Raw genomic sequence first — 15,975 nt, 5'->3', positions numbered from 1 at the left:
TGCGAGAACCAGCCGAGGTGCAGGTACTGGTGTGGGAACCAGCCGAGGTGCAGGTACTGGTGCGAGAACCAGTCGAGGTGCAGGTGGCCTAGCTGGCGGTTGCGGCTTAGCAGGCCGAAAAACCGGTGGTGGCGGCCGGGCAGGAGGTTGTGGCTTAGCCCGCCGAAGGACAGGTGGCGGTGGCTGAGCAGGAGGTTGCGGCTTAGCACGCCATTGTGCCACCCCACTCGCACAGCTCCCAGTACTAGCCCCCCCCTCAAAAAGCGGATCCCAGACGCGTTCCTTGCGGATTGGAACCGTCTTCAAGGGTGGGTGGAGGGTGGTCAGGGGAAGGGCAGAATCCTCTCCTCTAAATTGTCCAAAATGTCTATTGTCACCCCCCACTTGAGACTGGGACTGACTAGATTTAGTCCTTAAAAAAATGTCCTGATAATGTTTTATTGCAGAATTAAAGTCACTAGGAGGTGGCTGACAAAAGGGAGCAGAAGAATTAAAAAAAAAATCTTCGTCTCTGACGTCATCCACAGTGGGCGGGATGACGTCATCCGTGTGGGTCTCCAGCTGACTGACAGCCCAATTGGTGAAATGTTTGGCAAAGTGGTCGATAGGGTTGCCAAACATCTGAGGGGAAGCTTGGGAAGCTTGTAGCTTGCTTCGGTCCGGGGGAGGAGCTTGCGGGAGCGGCGCGTCTTGACGGCGAGGGAAGGACCTTCTGGCCGGCTTCCGTCTTTGCCGGCGCGCCCGGTACTGCGGTGAAGCGGCGATGTCTTCCGACCAGAGGGAGTCGATGGGGATAAGAGAGCCTCCAGCTCCCCACATGAGAGTCGACCTCTCCTCCGTCGAATAGCGAAGCGTCTCGGCTTCCATCGCTCGCAACACCTCCCACGTACCTTCGTCCAGCTCCTCCGACGTGCTCGCTGCGGGAGAACTTCTTCTTGCTGGCTTCCTACTGTGACGACCTGGTCGCATGGTGATGCGGGTGTTGTTCTCCCAGGAATGCAGACGGGCTTCGGACACAGCTTGCAGGTAAGAATGATTTATTTAAGAAATAAATAATATTTGAACAAACAAAACCGTGCTCATAGCACTTAAGGTAGAAACAAAAACGACTAGCGTGGGAGCTAGCAAGCAAAATAATGTAGCATGAGAGCTAGCAGGAAACAAAGTGGTCGTAACTTGTTGCATGAAAGCAAATTAGGAAGCCAGGCCGAGTGAGGCCTGGGCAAAGACTAAATAGCCCTCTGATCAGTGCTCGGGCAACAGGTGCGCGTCCCGAACGCTGATCAGAGGCAGGTGAGTAAAATCTGCAGTCATGGCAACAGAAACAAACACGTGACGCTAAAGTGTAAACAAATTGTGATCCGAGCAGCGGATCCTAACATGTTGTTACCAATGGTCTGTGTCAGCTGTTTTTGTAGTTTGATGAACAATTACAACGTCCTCTTAACTCTCTGAAAGGGGTGCCGTGTGGCAGAACTGCAAGGGTCACTGTCACATGACACCATCCACCACATTAAAAATCTGTTGACCAACCTTTTCAGTGTGGCATTAAATTTCACTGAAGAAAATCGGCAGATTCTACAGGGGTGAATTTAAACTTCTTATCCACTAAGAGTAGTGCTTGCTGTAATCCAGAAACTCATTTTGAGAGACATAAGCTTTTCTTGTGACTTTGTTAGTATAGGTCATCCAGTGCTGGAAGTAGTCCCTTAAAACTGGTCAGGAATAATTAAATAGAAGTAAACTACAATTGTATGAATCCCGGAGGACCTGCAGAGTGTTAAATCACTGTCTTTGGGAGAAGATACTGTAGAGGCGGATTTCTTCATGATACTGGGATAGGCTCCAGCAGGCCCTGCGACCCCGAGAGGGACAAGCGGTAGAAAATGGATGGATGGACTAGAAAACATAACCTATCCAGGGGCTCTTAAGTAAATTTGTTCAGATACTGTAGCATCTCAACCTGGGCATGCACAAGACAAAAATATCCAGTTGTTAAAGTACAGCCTCGAGCAATTCTCGAGGATTTATAAATCCATACATGTTTGAAAATGCCTTCACTAAAATAATTTATTTTATCTTTTTAGTATTCCACCCATCTGCACCTGGCTGAGGATTGTATGAACCGCTACCAGGGGACTGTTGACAAGCTCTGTCGTGTAGAACAGGTAAATAAGGCTTCCCCTCGCTACATTATGAAATCATATATTATTACTGACTGCAGAGCTGCACTGTGCTATGACCATCTTAACGCAGAATTAACAGCAGAGGATTATTATTATTATTATATTGGACAGAAGAACGTGTGGCTCAGATGTGTGGCGCCCTCTCTGGTTTGTTGTGAATAAAATTGCTAAGTTGCTAAACACTGATTTGTCCTGCTACGTCTTCTTATTATGCGGCAGAACAGAACCGGCAGATCTAAAAATACTCTGCGTGGAATTCTAACTAAAAGTCTCTGTATGCCAGAAACCCTAAATTTGCAAACATACTAAAATAATTTTAGCAAGTAAAACCGGTCGCACCATTACGCAATTAGTAGAAGTAGAAGTGTATGACCCCACCTCATACCACACCCCCTCCATGCGGGATTTTACCTAAGAAGGTCAATGCAGAGTGACTTGAGAATCAGCATTTTGCAGAGACAAAGTTTGAAGAGTTGGAGTCATGTTGCACTGCCTTTATGCTCTGCACAAAACTTGTGGTCAAAAAGTGAACAAATATCAAAGTACACATTTGCATTTTTAGCTTGCATGTTTTAAGATTTTTATCTAATTGATGCAAAGGATGACAATTTTAGATTACAATAAATGGAGTGACACCTAGGTTTTACTCCATTTATTGTGTTCAGAAATTGTCACAAATGCATCAAAGGTGGCTGCAAAGATGCATCTGTCCTTAAAGTCAAAACATAGATGAAGTTATACCACACATTAATTACTGTAATTCCACAGTTATTTTACGAAAAATTTACATTTTGCTGACCTAAACACCATGGAAATATTAGGAATATTATTATTATTATTATGAGGAACAAAGTTAATGTTATAGTTATAAATTACATTAAAACAAACAAAACTAATAGGAGTAACTTAATCCATCGGGCTCCGACACTTTCCAAACTGCTGTAATAGAGGTGCCATAGTACCACAGGTACATTTTAATATTGACGACATACTTGACATACTGTATGGGACGAAAAGCTGCCCTATTTTTTGATAAATTTTCCAAAGTAGAGCAAGGCAGGTCTGAGGACATGCACATTGGGCTTGCGTGGCAGCTTGTAAACTTAAACCCAAACAATTATTTAATTGATAACTTTATGTTTATTTTAGATGTATATTATTAAATTTGTTAATCTCTCATTATGAAAATACAATGGTGAAATATCCACGAGATGACTTAAATATATTTTTGTAAGAATGCCAAGACACCGGTGTGTAATACTTTCTGTTACCACGGCGATCAATCTATTTACACTCTCTGTAGTTTCCTAATGAAGCCTTATCTTAGGTTGCCTCTACACTAAGGTTGTGTAGTGGATTGTCCGAAGCTTAAGCAGGCAACAAAAGTAGTTTAGTACAACACATTTATTTACCCATTATCAGAAGTGCAGGTTGAATTGAGTTGGCCGTGCAGACAGACCACATGTACTCCGGAGCAAACAAGACACACACAAGCCAAAATCCCTGACGAGTCCCGGTCTTCTGCCATTTTTTTGTCTCTTGTGCGTCACTGATTTTTATCTCGTGCGTCACTGTTTTTATCTCGTGCGTCATGATTGTTTTGTTTTGGTTTGCCTGTTTCAAAACAACCTCGTATCTCTTAGTCATATTTGAAAAATCTAAACATTCTGTAGACAGGTTGGCATAACTCCATATTCACCTTTGTCCCACAACTGGTCCATTCAATGGCACAAAATAGAAGATAATTGAAAATGAGCAGACATTCTTAATAGACAAGAAATATAGGTCAAAAGGTCAGAAAATCTACAACATACCCTCCTTCCAGGGTCCTAAGACCCTGGACCAAAACAATTTCTGATGTAGACCACTAAGTTAAATCTTTACCACAGATAGAGGCAAAAACCTCAATGTTTTTATGCGAGGCAAAAATTCCGTCTATGACCCTCCTTCAGAGCGATCGCTGTTACCAGCCTGCAGTAAAACCATCTCACAGAACACACTTAGTGGCCTACCCTTTGATTTAGTAAAGGAATAACAAATACTTTGATCATGAACATCATTGAACATAAATAGATGAATGTATATAGACTTATGACTGTAAGACATTTGCAAAAATATTTTTTCCGGCATTTGCAATGAATGTAGTTACCAATATTGTTAATTACCAATTGATTTTGAACACACAACTGAATTTCGTATGAGTCCATGTTCGATTAGTGCTCGTATAGATGGCTCGGTGGTGCCTCAGGCTGGTGGCCTGCCGACACCTCGTTGGGCTTTTGGCTGCCTTGGTGAAGAAAGAGATCCACTCAAACAGTCTGTCTCTGTCTCTTCTTGGGGTGTGGTTCAGTCCATTGGGCAGACTGTTTAATGGCATGTCCGTGCTGGCCGAAATTGGGGAAAAGCTGAGAAAAAGTATGGGGCGTTGGGGCTTTGGTCCAGGCCCTTGGCTTGCTTCAAGGCCTCCTTGCCGCTTCGGCCCTCCCGACACCTCCTTCCACAGCTGCTGGAGTCCCGACGGACACATATTGGCCGGCAACCTTAGTCGTTCTCGTCATCGCTGGCAAGGTGTTGTCTCTCCTCTCGGTTCCTTCCAGTCAGGTATCGGGTGTTGGTCCTGGATTGGCTTTGACCGTGCCCCTCTTAGCGAGTGCAAGGGAATCTGGAGTGGCTGCTTTCATCCTCAAATCTGCACAGAGGAACTGGCACACAAATTCTACATTTTGCAAACATACCATTTTGGTCTCATGGTCTTTCCGCCTTTCTAGGAAGCTGCTGGTCCTGAGAAGTGCTGATCTTGTGACTGAAGACGATAACCTGTTTTCTTAAAATAGGTGCCGTTGTTTCACCTAATCTTTTTTGGGGAAACCATGTCGGGATATTAGATCATTCACAAAACATTTAATTACTGAATTGGCACCCTCCTTTGAGGTTGGGGTTGCTTTCGCCAACCACTGCAATTGTCAATCTAAATCATTACGTTCCCTTATTCTTGTACCGGATTGATCATATCGATTAAATAAAACCTCAACACGCTCAAACTTGACCCAATCCAAACTCACCTCCCCCCTCTGTCCCTGTTAGTCGTAGTAATAGTAATAGTAATAGTAGTAGTAGTATTAGTAGTTTCAGAAACATCCAAGAAAAAGAAAAGGCAGCTGATAGTCAAGTGCAGCAAGAACAGAGGCGGAGGACAGGTCATGTTTGAGGTCACTGTTCGCTTTTGCAATAGTACTTTGATATTTTACAATACCTAGTGAATTATTGTGGCCTCAATAATTCACTAAATAGTTGTATTTAATTTAGTCTATCTATGATGGGACAATGCACAGAAACATTAAGTTTAGAATCAGATATGTTCTGTACCAGATTATATCTAAATAGCTACTTTCCATCTGTAGTCCCTGGCTACCTAAATTAAAGGGATCCAAAAATCAAGCAATAAAATTATGACACTAATTAATCATAATAAATATATACATTCATAATAATCAATAATTAATCAAAAAATAATCATACTGTAGCATGTAAGCAAATTTAGGAAAGTCATAAAATGCCCCTTCATGGACACATGTTTAATATATCAGAACCATCCACACCTTATTTACATCATCACACAAAGACAATACATGCTCTTGTTCACATCTGTCAACATTCGTAACAACAACCAAGCTTTTAACAGCCATACCTCACAATTTACAACAAAAATGCTCTCATGGATAAATATAATACTCATTAAATTGATGTGTCTACATAATGCCCCTCTCAGTGACCGTGTGAGCAGCCTTGACTGCTCCAAAGCCACTTTTTAACTTCAAATGTTCTATTCCTTTTGTTATAACGTGGAGAAGGCTAATTGGTCTGTACATGTTCTAGTCTTCTTTATTTCCTGCTTTATGGATTTAATTATAGTAGCAGTTTCTCGACGTGGTAGGGAAAGTGTTTTCCGTTATTGATTTATTTATCAATCGTTGTTATACGAGCAATAATACAATCCTTATATGATTTGATATCTTAGAACTGCGTCAAGAGAACTAGTATATGCGAAGCCGGCTAAGTGAGGCCATTCCTCTCTACTCAGCCGTGGGGTTGGGAGAATGTGTATTGAAATGTAACAAGAGTTGTGTATTTTTTATTATGTATATAATGTAAAAATGTCATATATTTGTTTTACTTCATGTTATAATGTTCATGTATAAAATGATCACTTTATTATGTGTTCAACAAAAATAGTAATGATATTTCCACCTTTGTGATCACAACAGAAAGTAGTAAGTAGTTGTAGTAAGAGGTCAATACAGTTTATGTTTGCACTCTTGGTGAAATGTATTGCTTTGAGATTGTCAGTACATACAGTTATTGGCACAGTCACATCTCCTTTTTGCATTGGCCACATGTGAACATGTTACAATAAAAACAATGCATAGTGGCATGGTTTTTCTTGCACCAACACTTCCCCTGGCACAATTCCCTTTTTCCGGTGTCAGGATTCTGATTTTTAGATGGTAAAGATGAGAGGATGATATCTTTGGATTTTTATTTTTTATTCATATGCTCTAATAAGTTTTATTACAGGTTACTCATCGAGAGGATAACTAAATAATTCACTATAATAATATTGCTGTTATCAAATATTTATTAGCTCTATTTATTTACTTTTATTAGATTGAGAACATTTGTCCATCCATTGATTTATTCATTCATTCAGCAGAGCATTAGAATATCGTTCTTGCATTTGACTTGAAGCTTTGCGAATATTATTTTTTGCCTGACTTTAGTGCAGGTAGCATGGGGTTCAGCCCACACACAATGGCGGTGTGATTGTGAGGGTGAATAGCTGTCTTTCTCTATATGTTCCCTATGGTTGACTGGTTACCAGTCCAGGGTGGAGTCTATTCATCCAAAGTCAGCTCGTATAGGCTCCATCTCCCTGAACAGGTTGGAATTAGATATGTATGGACAGCCTAACATTTTATTTTCTTCCTTTCTGAAAGGACCTGGCAATGGCCACAGATGCAGAGGGAGAGAAGATTAAGGATCCTATGAGGCTTATTGTCCCTATCCTACTGGATGCCAACGTCAGTATCTCTGATAAGATACGCATAATACTGCTTTACATCTTCCTCAAGAATGGTATGTTATCCCTATTTGTTTTTGTAAGCGTTTGCTTTTCATATTTGTACTATTGTCCTTTTACAATCACTGTCGCTCAGGAGCTCTATGCACGATTTCAGCTAATTGGTGAACAATTCTAAAAACGATAGACAAATCCTAAATTACAAAGGGGGAAATAGTTAATTATCTCAAGGAAGTTGGGACCACACACACCAATAAAACCGTTCATTAAAAAAATAAATAATACAAACTTATATTCTCCACTGTATCGAAAGCCCCTTTTCCACCAAATGGTAAGGAAGTTTTAGATTCAGTGAGCAGCCACTGGCATTATAATGACATAGTGCATATAGAAAATATTCACAGCGCTTCACTTTTTCCTCATTTTGTCATGTTACAGCCTTATTCCAAAATGGAATACATTCATTTTTTTCCTCAAAATTCTACACAAAAAGGTAGAAAAGCGCTATACAAGTACGACCCATTTACCATTTACCATTTACAATACTCTATTATGCTATTGTAAAAAGTTTTTTATTTTAATTTTGCTAATTTATGAGTAATAATAATACAAAATCACATGTACTTAAGTATTCAGAGCCTTTGCTCAATACGTTGTTAATGCATCTTTGGCCTCAAGTATTTTTGAAAACGACGCCGCAAGCTTGGCACACCTGTCTTTGAGCAGTTTCGCCTATTCCTCTTTGCAGCAGCTCTCAAGCTCTATCAAGTTGTATGAGTAGCGTTGGTTTTCATCCAGGATGTCTCTATACAATTATTGCATTTATATTTGCCTTTATCCTGACTAGTCTCCCATTTCCTGCCACTGAAAAACATCCCCACAACTTGATGCTGCCACCACCATGCTTGGTATTGGCTTGGTGATGAACGGTGCCTGTTTTTTTCCAAACCTGATGCCTGGCATTCACGCTAAAGAGTTCAAACGTTGTCTCATCAAACCGAAGGATTATGTTTCTCATGGTCTGTCTTTCAGGTGCATTTTGGCAAACTTTTTATTGAAGAATGGCTTCTGTCTGGCCACGTGACCATGCAGGCCTGATTGTTGGATTGCTACAGAGATGGTTGTCCTTCTGGAAGGTTCCCTTTTCTCCACAGAGGAATGCTGTAGCTCTGACAAAGTGACCATCGGGTTTTGATCTCCTCCCTGATTAGACTAAGATGAATGCAGCAATGTACAGAGACATCCTGGATGAAAACCAATCCTTCCCATCCAACCTTAATGAACCTGAGAAGTGCTGCAAAGAGGAATGGGCGAAACTGCCCCAAGATATGTGTGCCAAGATAGTGGCATCGAATTCAAAAATATTTTAGATTGTAATTGCTGCCAAAGGTGCATCAACAAAATATTGCGCAAAGACTGTGAATACTTATGTACATGTGAATTTTTTTCGTTCTTTTATTTTTGATAAATTTGCAAAATAAAAAATAAAAAATTCACATTGTCAATATGGGGTAATGTTTATCGACTTTTGTGGACAAAAACGATTGTATTCCATTTTAGAATAAGGCTGTAACGTAACGAAATGTAGGAAAAAATGAAGCGCTGTGAATATATTCCGGATGCAAAGTAGAGGCGTTTTGTTAGAGGGGCGTTATTTGTGGATTGAGCTCAGCATGAAAACTCTCGCCATGGAGTCTTGACGCTTTGACAAGGCAGGTACGTGTAATATTTAACAGGAGTTGGTGTATCAGTCTAAACAAAGCAGAGGTATCCAAAAACGTGAGACAGTAGGCGAGGTCAAGGGTCAGGGTTCAGTAACAGGAAGACAGGAATACATTCTTGGGACGTTAGGGACGTGACAACGGAGTCGTAGCAGACAACAGAACAACAGAGTCTAATTAGGGTAGGCAATGAGATGAGAATCAATCATGTAAGGATTTCAGAAGTGGAGGGGACACAGCTGACTTGAATACAGAAGCACGGCTTAAGTGTTGTGATTGGAAAGGATTAGATGAAGGTTTTGGAGTATTGGTAAATACATTGTAAACAAATTGTTCAAACATTTTTTTGTATAAAATAACAAGATTAACAGAATAAGATAAATGGCTGTACTCTGTTTTTTAAGGTTGCATGATGATTTAGTTTAATGTTTGCCTCGTACAGTATATCTTGACTGGGAATAGATTCCTCTGGGGCAAAAGACATAAATTTAAGCCGTTGCCGTTGTGTAATCTGTTTTCTTGTTTTCTTGACAGCCGCAAAGTTGTATGTTAACAATATAGCTGAGTTTGAGTAGAGTACAAGCTCCTCTTGTTTTAATTTGTTGCTATATTTTAATTGCTCGTAATTCATATTGCCGTTTGTTGGCAAATTTGTCTCTACATCAAAGAACCTACAGGGTAGTCTAAAGGGACAAGTTTTGGGACAGCTGTGCGACTACGGCTGCACTCACTCATCTCCATCATAGCTGTTCAGCTAACAGGCCACAGCGTGAACCACTTTGATCTCATCAAAGAGAGGGCTGTGCATCTACACACTGGATGACTGGAGCACCAACTGTGCAAATATTTATACCCACAGCGCGGGATGTATATTGTTAAGATTTTATCGATACGATACCCGTATCGATATTCTTTATCGATACCAGTGTTTATCGGTACTCTTATCGGTACTATATGTATATGGTGTAAATAAAGATGTTAAAAAATGCATTTAAATTACAATTTTTATTGGCACAAGGTGTTAACATTATGTAATATCCAAAAGCAGGGAAGTCTTATCAACACTCTCTTTAAGTCTTAAATATGTTTGCAGTGCAAGGTGACATCATCTTATGAACGCCACACAGATCCATCACTCTGTTTCTATTCATTACAATTACACTCAGCTGGAAATAGTATTTATGTAGACAGAGCACAGACCCTTTTACATGGTACTGTACATCATACCATAATTTATATCATATCAAATACATAATATGGTTCAATACAATCAATTAGCATTATAGGTGGGTGTGCGATTCTGTTTGCCTCTGTGTACCCAGAAGTGGGGCGATTGGCTGTCCCGCCGTGTCTTTTTTTATGCAGTGCAGCAGCATAGCAGCATTGATGTTTCAGAACGCGCGTGACATAATTGCAACGATCAGTTGGATACAAAAGTTCCAATAGCAATATCATTAGTTTAGAAGTTTCACGGTCCGCTTAGACTGACCCAATTAGGAACCGGTACCTAAAAATACAGTATGCATTCCTATCCACTGCCGTCCGGATCTAAAGGCCATCTAAGGGCCTGTCCCCACAGAACCGTTGTAGGTGGAAACGGTGACGATATGTACCGCTTCAGCCTTTTATTGCCACGCAACTGGCATTTTGTGGTCTGAAACGAACGTTTTTGAAAACTGGCTTTAGAGTGAGAAGGTCTGAAAACTGTGGCATTGTCATTTCAATGGGGCAAAGGAAGCCACCACAGTACCAGATAATGAGGAGGTTGCCGCCTCCTTCTTGCCCTGTAAAACCAACTGCCCGACCAACGTCGGGATCGAAACGTCGTCATCATCTCTCAACAAGATGCTGTACAGACACATACACAATAATAAAAAATAACCGACAAGTAATATTTTTTTAAATACAACAATGTGAAGTGAATTATATTTATATAGCGCTTTTCTCTAGTGACTCAAAGCGCTTTTACATAGTGAAACCCAATATCTAAGTTACATTTAAATCAGTGTGGGTGGCACTGGGAGCAGGTGGGTAAAGTGTCTTACCCAAGGACACAACGGCAGTGACTAGGATGGCGGAAGCGGAGATACTACTAAAAACAGTGTTTTACTTTTATGTACTATCCATCCGTCCATTTTCTACCGCTTGTCCCTTTTTTGGGGTGCTGGAGCCTATCTCAGCTGCATTCGGGCGGAAGGCGGGGCCAACACAGATAGACAGACAACATTCACACTCACATTTACACTGCAAAAAGTCAGTGTTCAAAAACAAGAATAAAAAAATGTGGGGTATTTTATTTGAACTAAGCTAAATTATCTGCCAAAAGAACAAGAACATTTGGCTTGTCAAGACTTTCCAAAACAAGAAAAATTAGCTAACCTCAATGAACCCAGAAGTACCTTAAAATAAGTATATTCTCACTAATAACTGCACTACTATATGAGTATGTATTTTCTATTGTTTCATTGAAAATAAAACAGCAAAGTCCATTTGGCTGTCATCTGTTTTAGACACACAATTGTGTCAAAATCATGATTTTTTATTTAATGCTTGAAATAAGAAATTATTACTTTAAATAAGTAGTTTTATACTTGTGAGTGTTGATGACACAGCTTTGCAACAGTTGATATTCTAGTTTCAAGCATGTTTTCCTCAATATAGGTCATCAAATCTCAGCAACAAGCTGTAATATCTTACTGAGATAATTTAGGACCAAAACATTTAAAACAAGTAAAACACTCTAACACAAAATCTGCTTAGTGAGAATAATTATCTTATCAGACAGAAAATAAGCAAATATCACCCTCATTTGAGATATTTAATCTTACTTAGATTTCAGTTTTTGCCGTGTACACACTAGGGCCATTTTAGTGTTGCCTGGTGACGTTTAATTGTGTAACTTTTGTTAAAAGTTTGTGTGACAGTTCCTCGCTGTCATGTGGGTTTTTGGGACCATCGAGGAAGGACATTGTGCTGAGCAGGTTTTGACTTTCTTTATTTTTGTAAATAATACTTTGAGTCTCTTGCTGGTCGCTTTTCAGCTCCGGCTTCACCTGCTCGCTCCTTCGCTTCTGCTCTTCCAGCAGCGTGTCGTCTTCCTCCCTCTCTCTCTCTCTCCGCTCCTTCCCTCCAGCTGCGGGCGCAGCTGGAGGCATCCGCTTCTCTCTGGCTCCGGCTTCTCTCTCGGTCTCTTCCTGCATGGGTTTCTGCTGGCTTTCCAACTCTCTCTCTGCTTCTTCCGGCATGGGTGTCTGGCTCTCGGCCACCGCCCCTTTAAACACTGTGAAGGGATTACTTAATTTTGTCCAGCTGCGCGATCCACGCACCTGTAGTCCATTTGGACGCGGGTCCGCCGGCCACGCCCCCTCGCCGCCATCTTGGAGCGGGCCCCGGTGTCGGACCGCCGGCCCCGTGTTTGTGTGTGTAAGAATAATGAGACCTGAGACAAGTGTATATTCTAGTCCAGTGGTTCTTAACCTTGTTGGAGGTACCGAACCCCACCAGTTTCATATGCGCATTCACCGAACCCTTCTTTAGTGAAAAATAAAATATGATTTTTTTCAAATTCAAGACATAGGTATATGTTTTTTTTACTGGTGCACAAAATGAACCGTGCATGAATATCACCTTGTTCAAAGAACAAAACCAACTCATATACTCTATTCTGTCGCTGTTGGTGTCATTTGAAAGAGGAATTTGGGATAATTTACCTTCGGCCGCTGTTCCGACTATCAGATTCGCCATCTTTAACGCAGCTGGTTTTATGAGTGTTTCACCAATGGCGTGTGGCTTGCCGTGCTTTGCGATCAGGTAAGCAACTTCGTGCAATGCTGTGAGGAATGGTTTGTTAATGGGTACAAATCCAAAAGCAGGCAGAGTGGCTTTTTCATCGAATCTGGCTCTCTTCAGCTTGAATTCAGCAAGCATTGTGTTCTTGTATTCCCCATCTTCATGCAGCTTCATGAAGTGTTCCTTTAGTTTTGCCGGTGCGAGACTAGAGTTGCTCAACTTGACATTGCAAATCATGCAGATAGGACGCTGGGTCCCATCACGTTCCGTGATACATGTGAATCCATGTTGTACATATTCGTCCGACCACTTTCTTTTTTTGCTCGACATAGTTAGTATGGATTAAAATATCAAGAAAGAAATCACACGACGTACTACCACGACAGTCACATGTTGACTACGGAGTGTACTAAATTCCCCGCAGCACTGATTGGCCAAGCAATGTATTGTAATAATCCCAGGAATGTAGGCTCATACGTCTTCTTTATTTGTCTTGTCTTTATTGTTCAAGATGCAATTTAACCACACAACAGCTCCAATGTGCGTCTCTCCTCTTTCCCGGCAAAACTCGAACCCCCACTTCCTATCAACAATGTCACTTCCCTAACTTCCCCGTAAGTCCCGCCCCCCAGCCAAAGCCATTGGTTAACACCCCGTAGCCAGTCGCTACATCATCATTTGCAGCCAGTGATGGCCAAGCGGGGCGTGTCATCACGAATTGACACGATGAGTTGGGTGTGTCTTGCCCTCTGCGGCGGAAGCTCCGCCGAACCCCTGAGACCGACTCACCGAACCCCTAGGGTTCGATCGAACCCCGGTTAAGAACCACTGTTCTAGTCCGACTGTATTCAACAAATGCCAGAACATCACACACACCCATTTCATCCCTGCTGCTGGGGCATACCATTTCACAAGGGGTGTTATGACAACACAAACCCTATAACATCTCCCCTTTTATAGATGCCAACTTTTACATTGCTGAAAACCTTAGTACAAGCACAGTGAGAACCAATCTTTTAGTGCAAATAATACTTTGTGCAAATCAATGTCATTCCAGCATTACAACAACCTTTCTTTTTTTTTTTTTGTATGTCAACAACCTTAACAAATCAGTCCCAGGTATACTTTAACCAACAAAACCCAAGAGTTCGGACGTGCCTAAAGATTAAGTCCGTCAGGCGCTTTCACCACCCTGCCACTGGCCGTCCTGTCCCCGACTGGCGCAAATAGTGGTGGTGGTGATGGTGATGGAGGTTGTCCAGCCATAGGCTGGTACTGGTCACTCTGCCTGAGTGGCCTGATGGCCTGGACACCAGTGTCAGTATCCATTACTTTGCTGGGTGGACCGCTGGGTTGCCCATCAGGTGGGCAGCTGTGCTGTACACAATTTTGCTCAGGGTGGCGCTCGGCCGTGTCCCTCTTCGCTGGTCGCAAATCCACCCGGTTACGGCGATAGAATGTCCCCTCAACATCCACTAGGTACGATCTGGGGCCTACCTGTTGTAGACAAACTCCTCTTCGCCACCTGCCCGTCCTGTCCCCAGGTAGGGGCTTCATCCTTATGTCCTGTCCAATACACATCTCAGGCAGGTCCCTGGCCGATCTGTCGTACCAGAGTTTGGCTGTCTGGTGTTTTATCCGCAGTTTGTCTGGGACCCCAGTGACCACACTCGGCTCCAAAAGCGTGTCAGCGACTGGGAGCGGAGTCCTCAGCCTCTGTGCGGGGCTGCTGAGCATGCCCTCCGTGGGCGTGTTCCTCTACTGCAAAATGGCCAGCCATGGGTCATTACCCGCGCTGGCTGCCTTCTTGCACAGAGCCTTCACTATCTTCACGGCCGATTCGGCCTTCCTGTTCGATTTTGGGTGCCTGGGGGAGGACTTGACATGGTCAAAGTCCCACTCCTTTGCGAATCTCCTGAAGGTCTCACAGTCAAACTGAGACCCACAATCTGTTATCACGCGATCCGGTTGTCCATGACGTGAAAACTGGGCCTTGCACCTTAGCACTGTGGTCTCCACTGAAAGTTCTGGAAGCAGCTCTATTTCCCAGAAATCAGAATAATGGTCAACAATAATCAGAAAGTCTTTGCCCGCTTGTTTGAACAGATCCATGCTGAGGATCTGCCAAGGTCGTGTAGGAAGTGCATGGGACATCAATGTTTCCCGCTGCTGCTCATGTGAGTATTCATTGCACGTTGAGCACTGGCTCACATAGTCCTTGATCTCGCTGTGCATGTTGGGCCAGAACAGCGTGTCTCTGGCTTGTCTGTAGCAAGCATCTCCTCCTACATGGCTGGTATGGATGCGTTTCAACATCTCTGCACGCAACGATTTTGGTACTATGACTCTCTGGCTTCTGAATAGTACTCCATCCTGTGCACTGATCTCGTCCCTGATTGACCAGTATTCTCTTATCGCCAGAGGAGCATCCTCTCGGCAATCTGGCCATCCCTGGATCACCACCTCTTTCAATAACTGAAGGCTCCCATCGCCCTCCGTGTGCAGTCTTATCTGGTTTAGCCGCTGGCTGGTGACGTTCAGGTATTCAGCCTGGTTTATTAACTCAGTGGCCTCTTGCTCTCTCTGCAGGCAGCAGATGGACTGCTTTGTATGTTTAGTGTCAGTCCCCTGTGTTGGAGCAGTGGCCCTGATCAGTGTGTCACTAATATGCATATCAGGACCTGGCTTGTACACTACCATGAGATTGTAGGCCTGAAGAGTGAGCAGCATGCTCTGAAGTCGTTTGGGTGCTGTGAGGAGGGACTTTGTGAAAATTGAAATGAGCGGCTTGGGGTCCGTTTCTGCTAATATCTCCGCTCGCCTATACAAATATTAATGAAAACGCTGGCACGAAAACACAATACTCAAACACTCTTTTTCTATTTGTGCATAATTCTGTTCAGTCTGGGTTAGCGCCCGCAACGCGTACCCCACAGGCTGACCCTCCTGCATCAGGCAGCAGCCCAGTCCTTTCTGACTCGCATCGCTCTGGATGACGACTGGCTTTGTCACGTCGTAGTATCTCAGGATCGGGGCAGTTGTGACGAGTCGCTTGATCTCCTCGACTGCAGCGTCGTGTTTGGGCAGCCAGTGCCATGGGACATCTTTGTCCAACAGCCTCTGTAGTGGCTCGCATACCTCAGAGAGGTGTGGCATGAACCTTGCGAGGTATGTCACAAACCCGATGAACCATTGTACGGCC

General features: G+C 42.7%; 2 protein-coding genes across 3 annotated transcripts in view; one reads left to right on the top strand and one right to left on the bottom strand.

Annotated features, from left to right (window-relative positions):
- Window positions 1–15,975, bottom strand: part of il17a/f2 (interleukin 17a/f2) — a 410,073-nt gene that overhangs the window by 182,201 nt on the left and 211,897 nt on the right. The window lies entirely within an intron of this gene.
- stxbp1b (syntaxin binding protein 1b) overlaps window positions 1–15,975 on the top strand; it is a 115,035-nt gene that overhangs the window by 72,233 nt on the left and 26,827 nt on the right. For both annotated transcript variants that reach the window (XM_062025689.1, XM_062025688.1), the window contains exons 13-14: window positions 2,088–2,168; window positions 7,181–7,319. In XM_062025689.1, the coding sequence (XP_061881673.1) occupies window positions 2,088–2,168; window positions 7,181–7,319 (220 nt within the window). The remainder of the gene's footprint in view (window positions 1–2,087; window positions 2,169–7,180; window positions 7,320–15,975) is intronic.

The sequence above is a fragment of the Entelurus aequoreus genome, linkage group LG17, assembly GCF_033978785.1.
Source record: "Entelurus aequoreus isolate RoL-2023_Sb linkage group LG17, RoL_Eaeq_v1.1, whole genome shotgun sequence".
Taxonomy (NCBI): domain Eukaryota; kingdom Metazoa; phylum Chordata; class Actinopteri; order Syngnathiformes; family Syngnathidae; genus Entelurus; species Entelurus aequoreus.
Note: the sequence above shows the minus strand (reverse complement) of the source record. Positions and strands in the feature narration are given on the sequence as shown.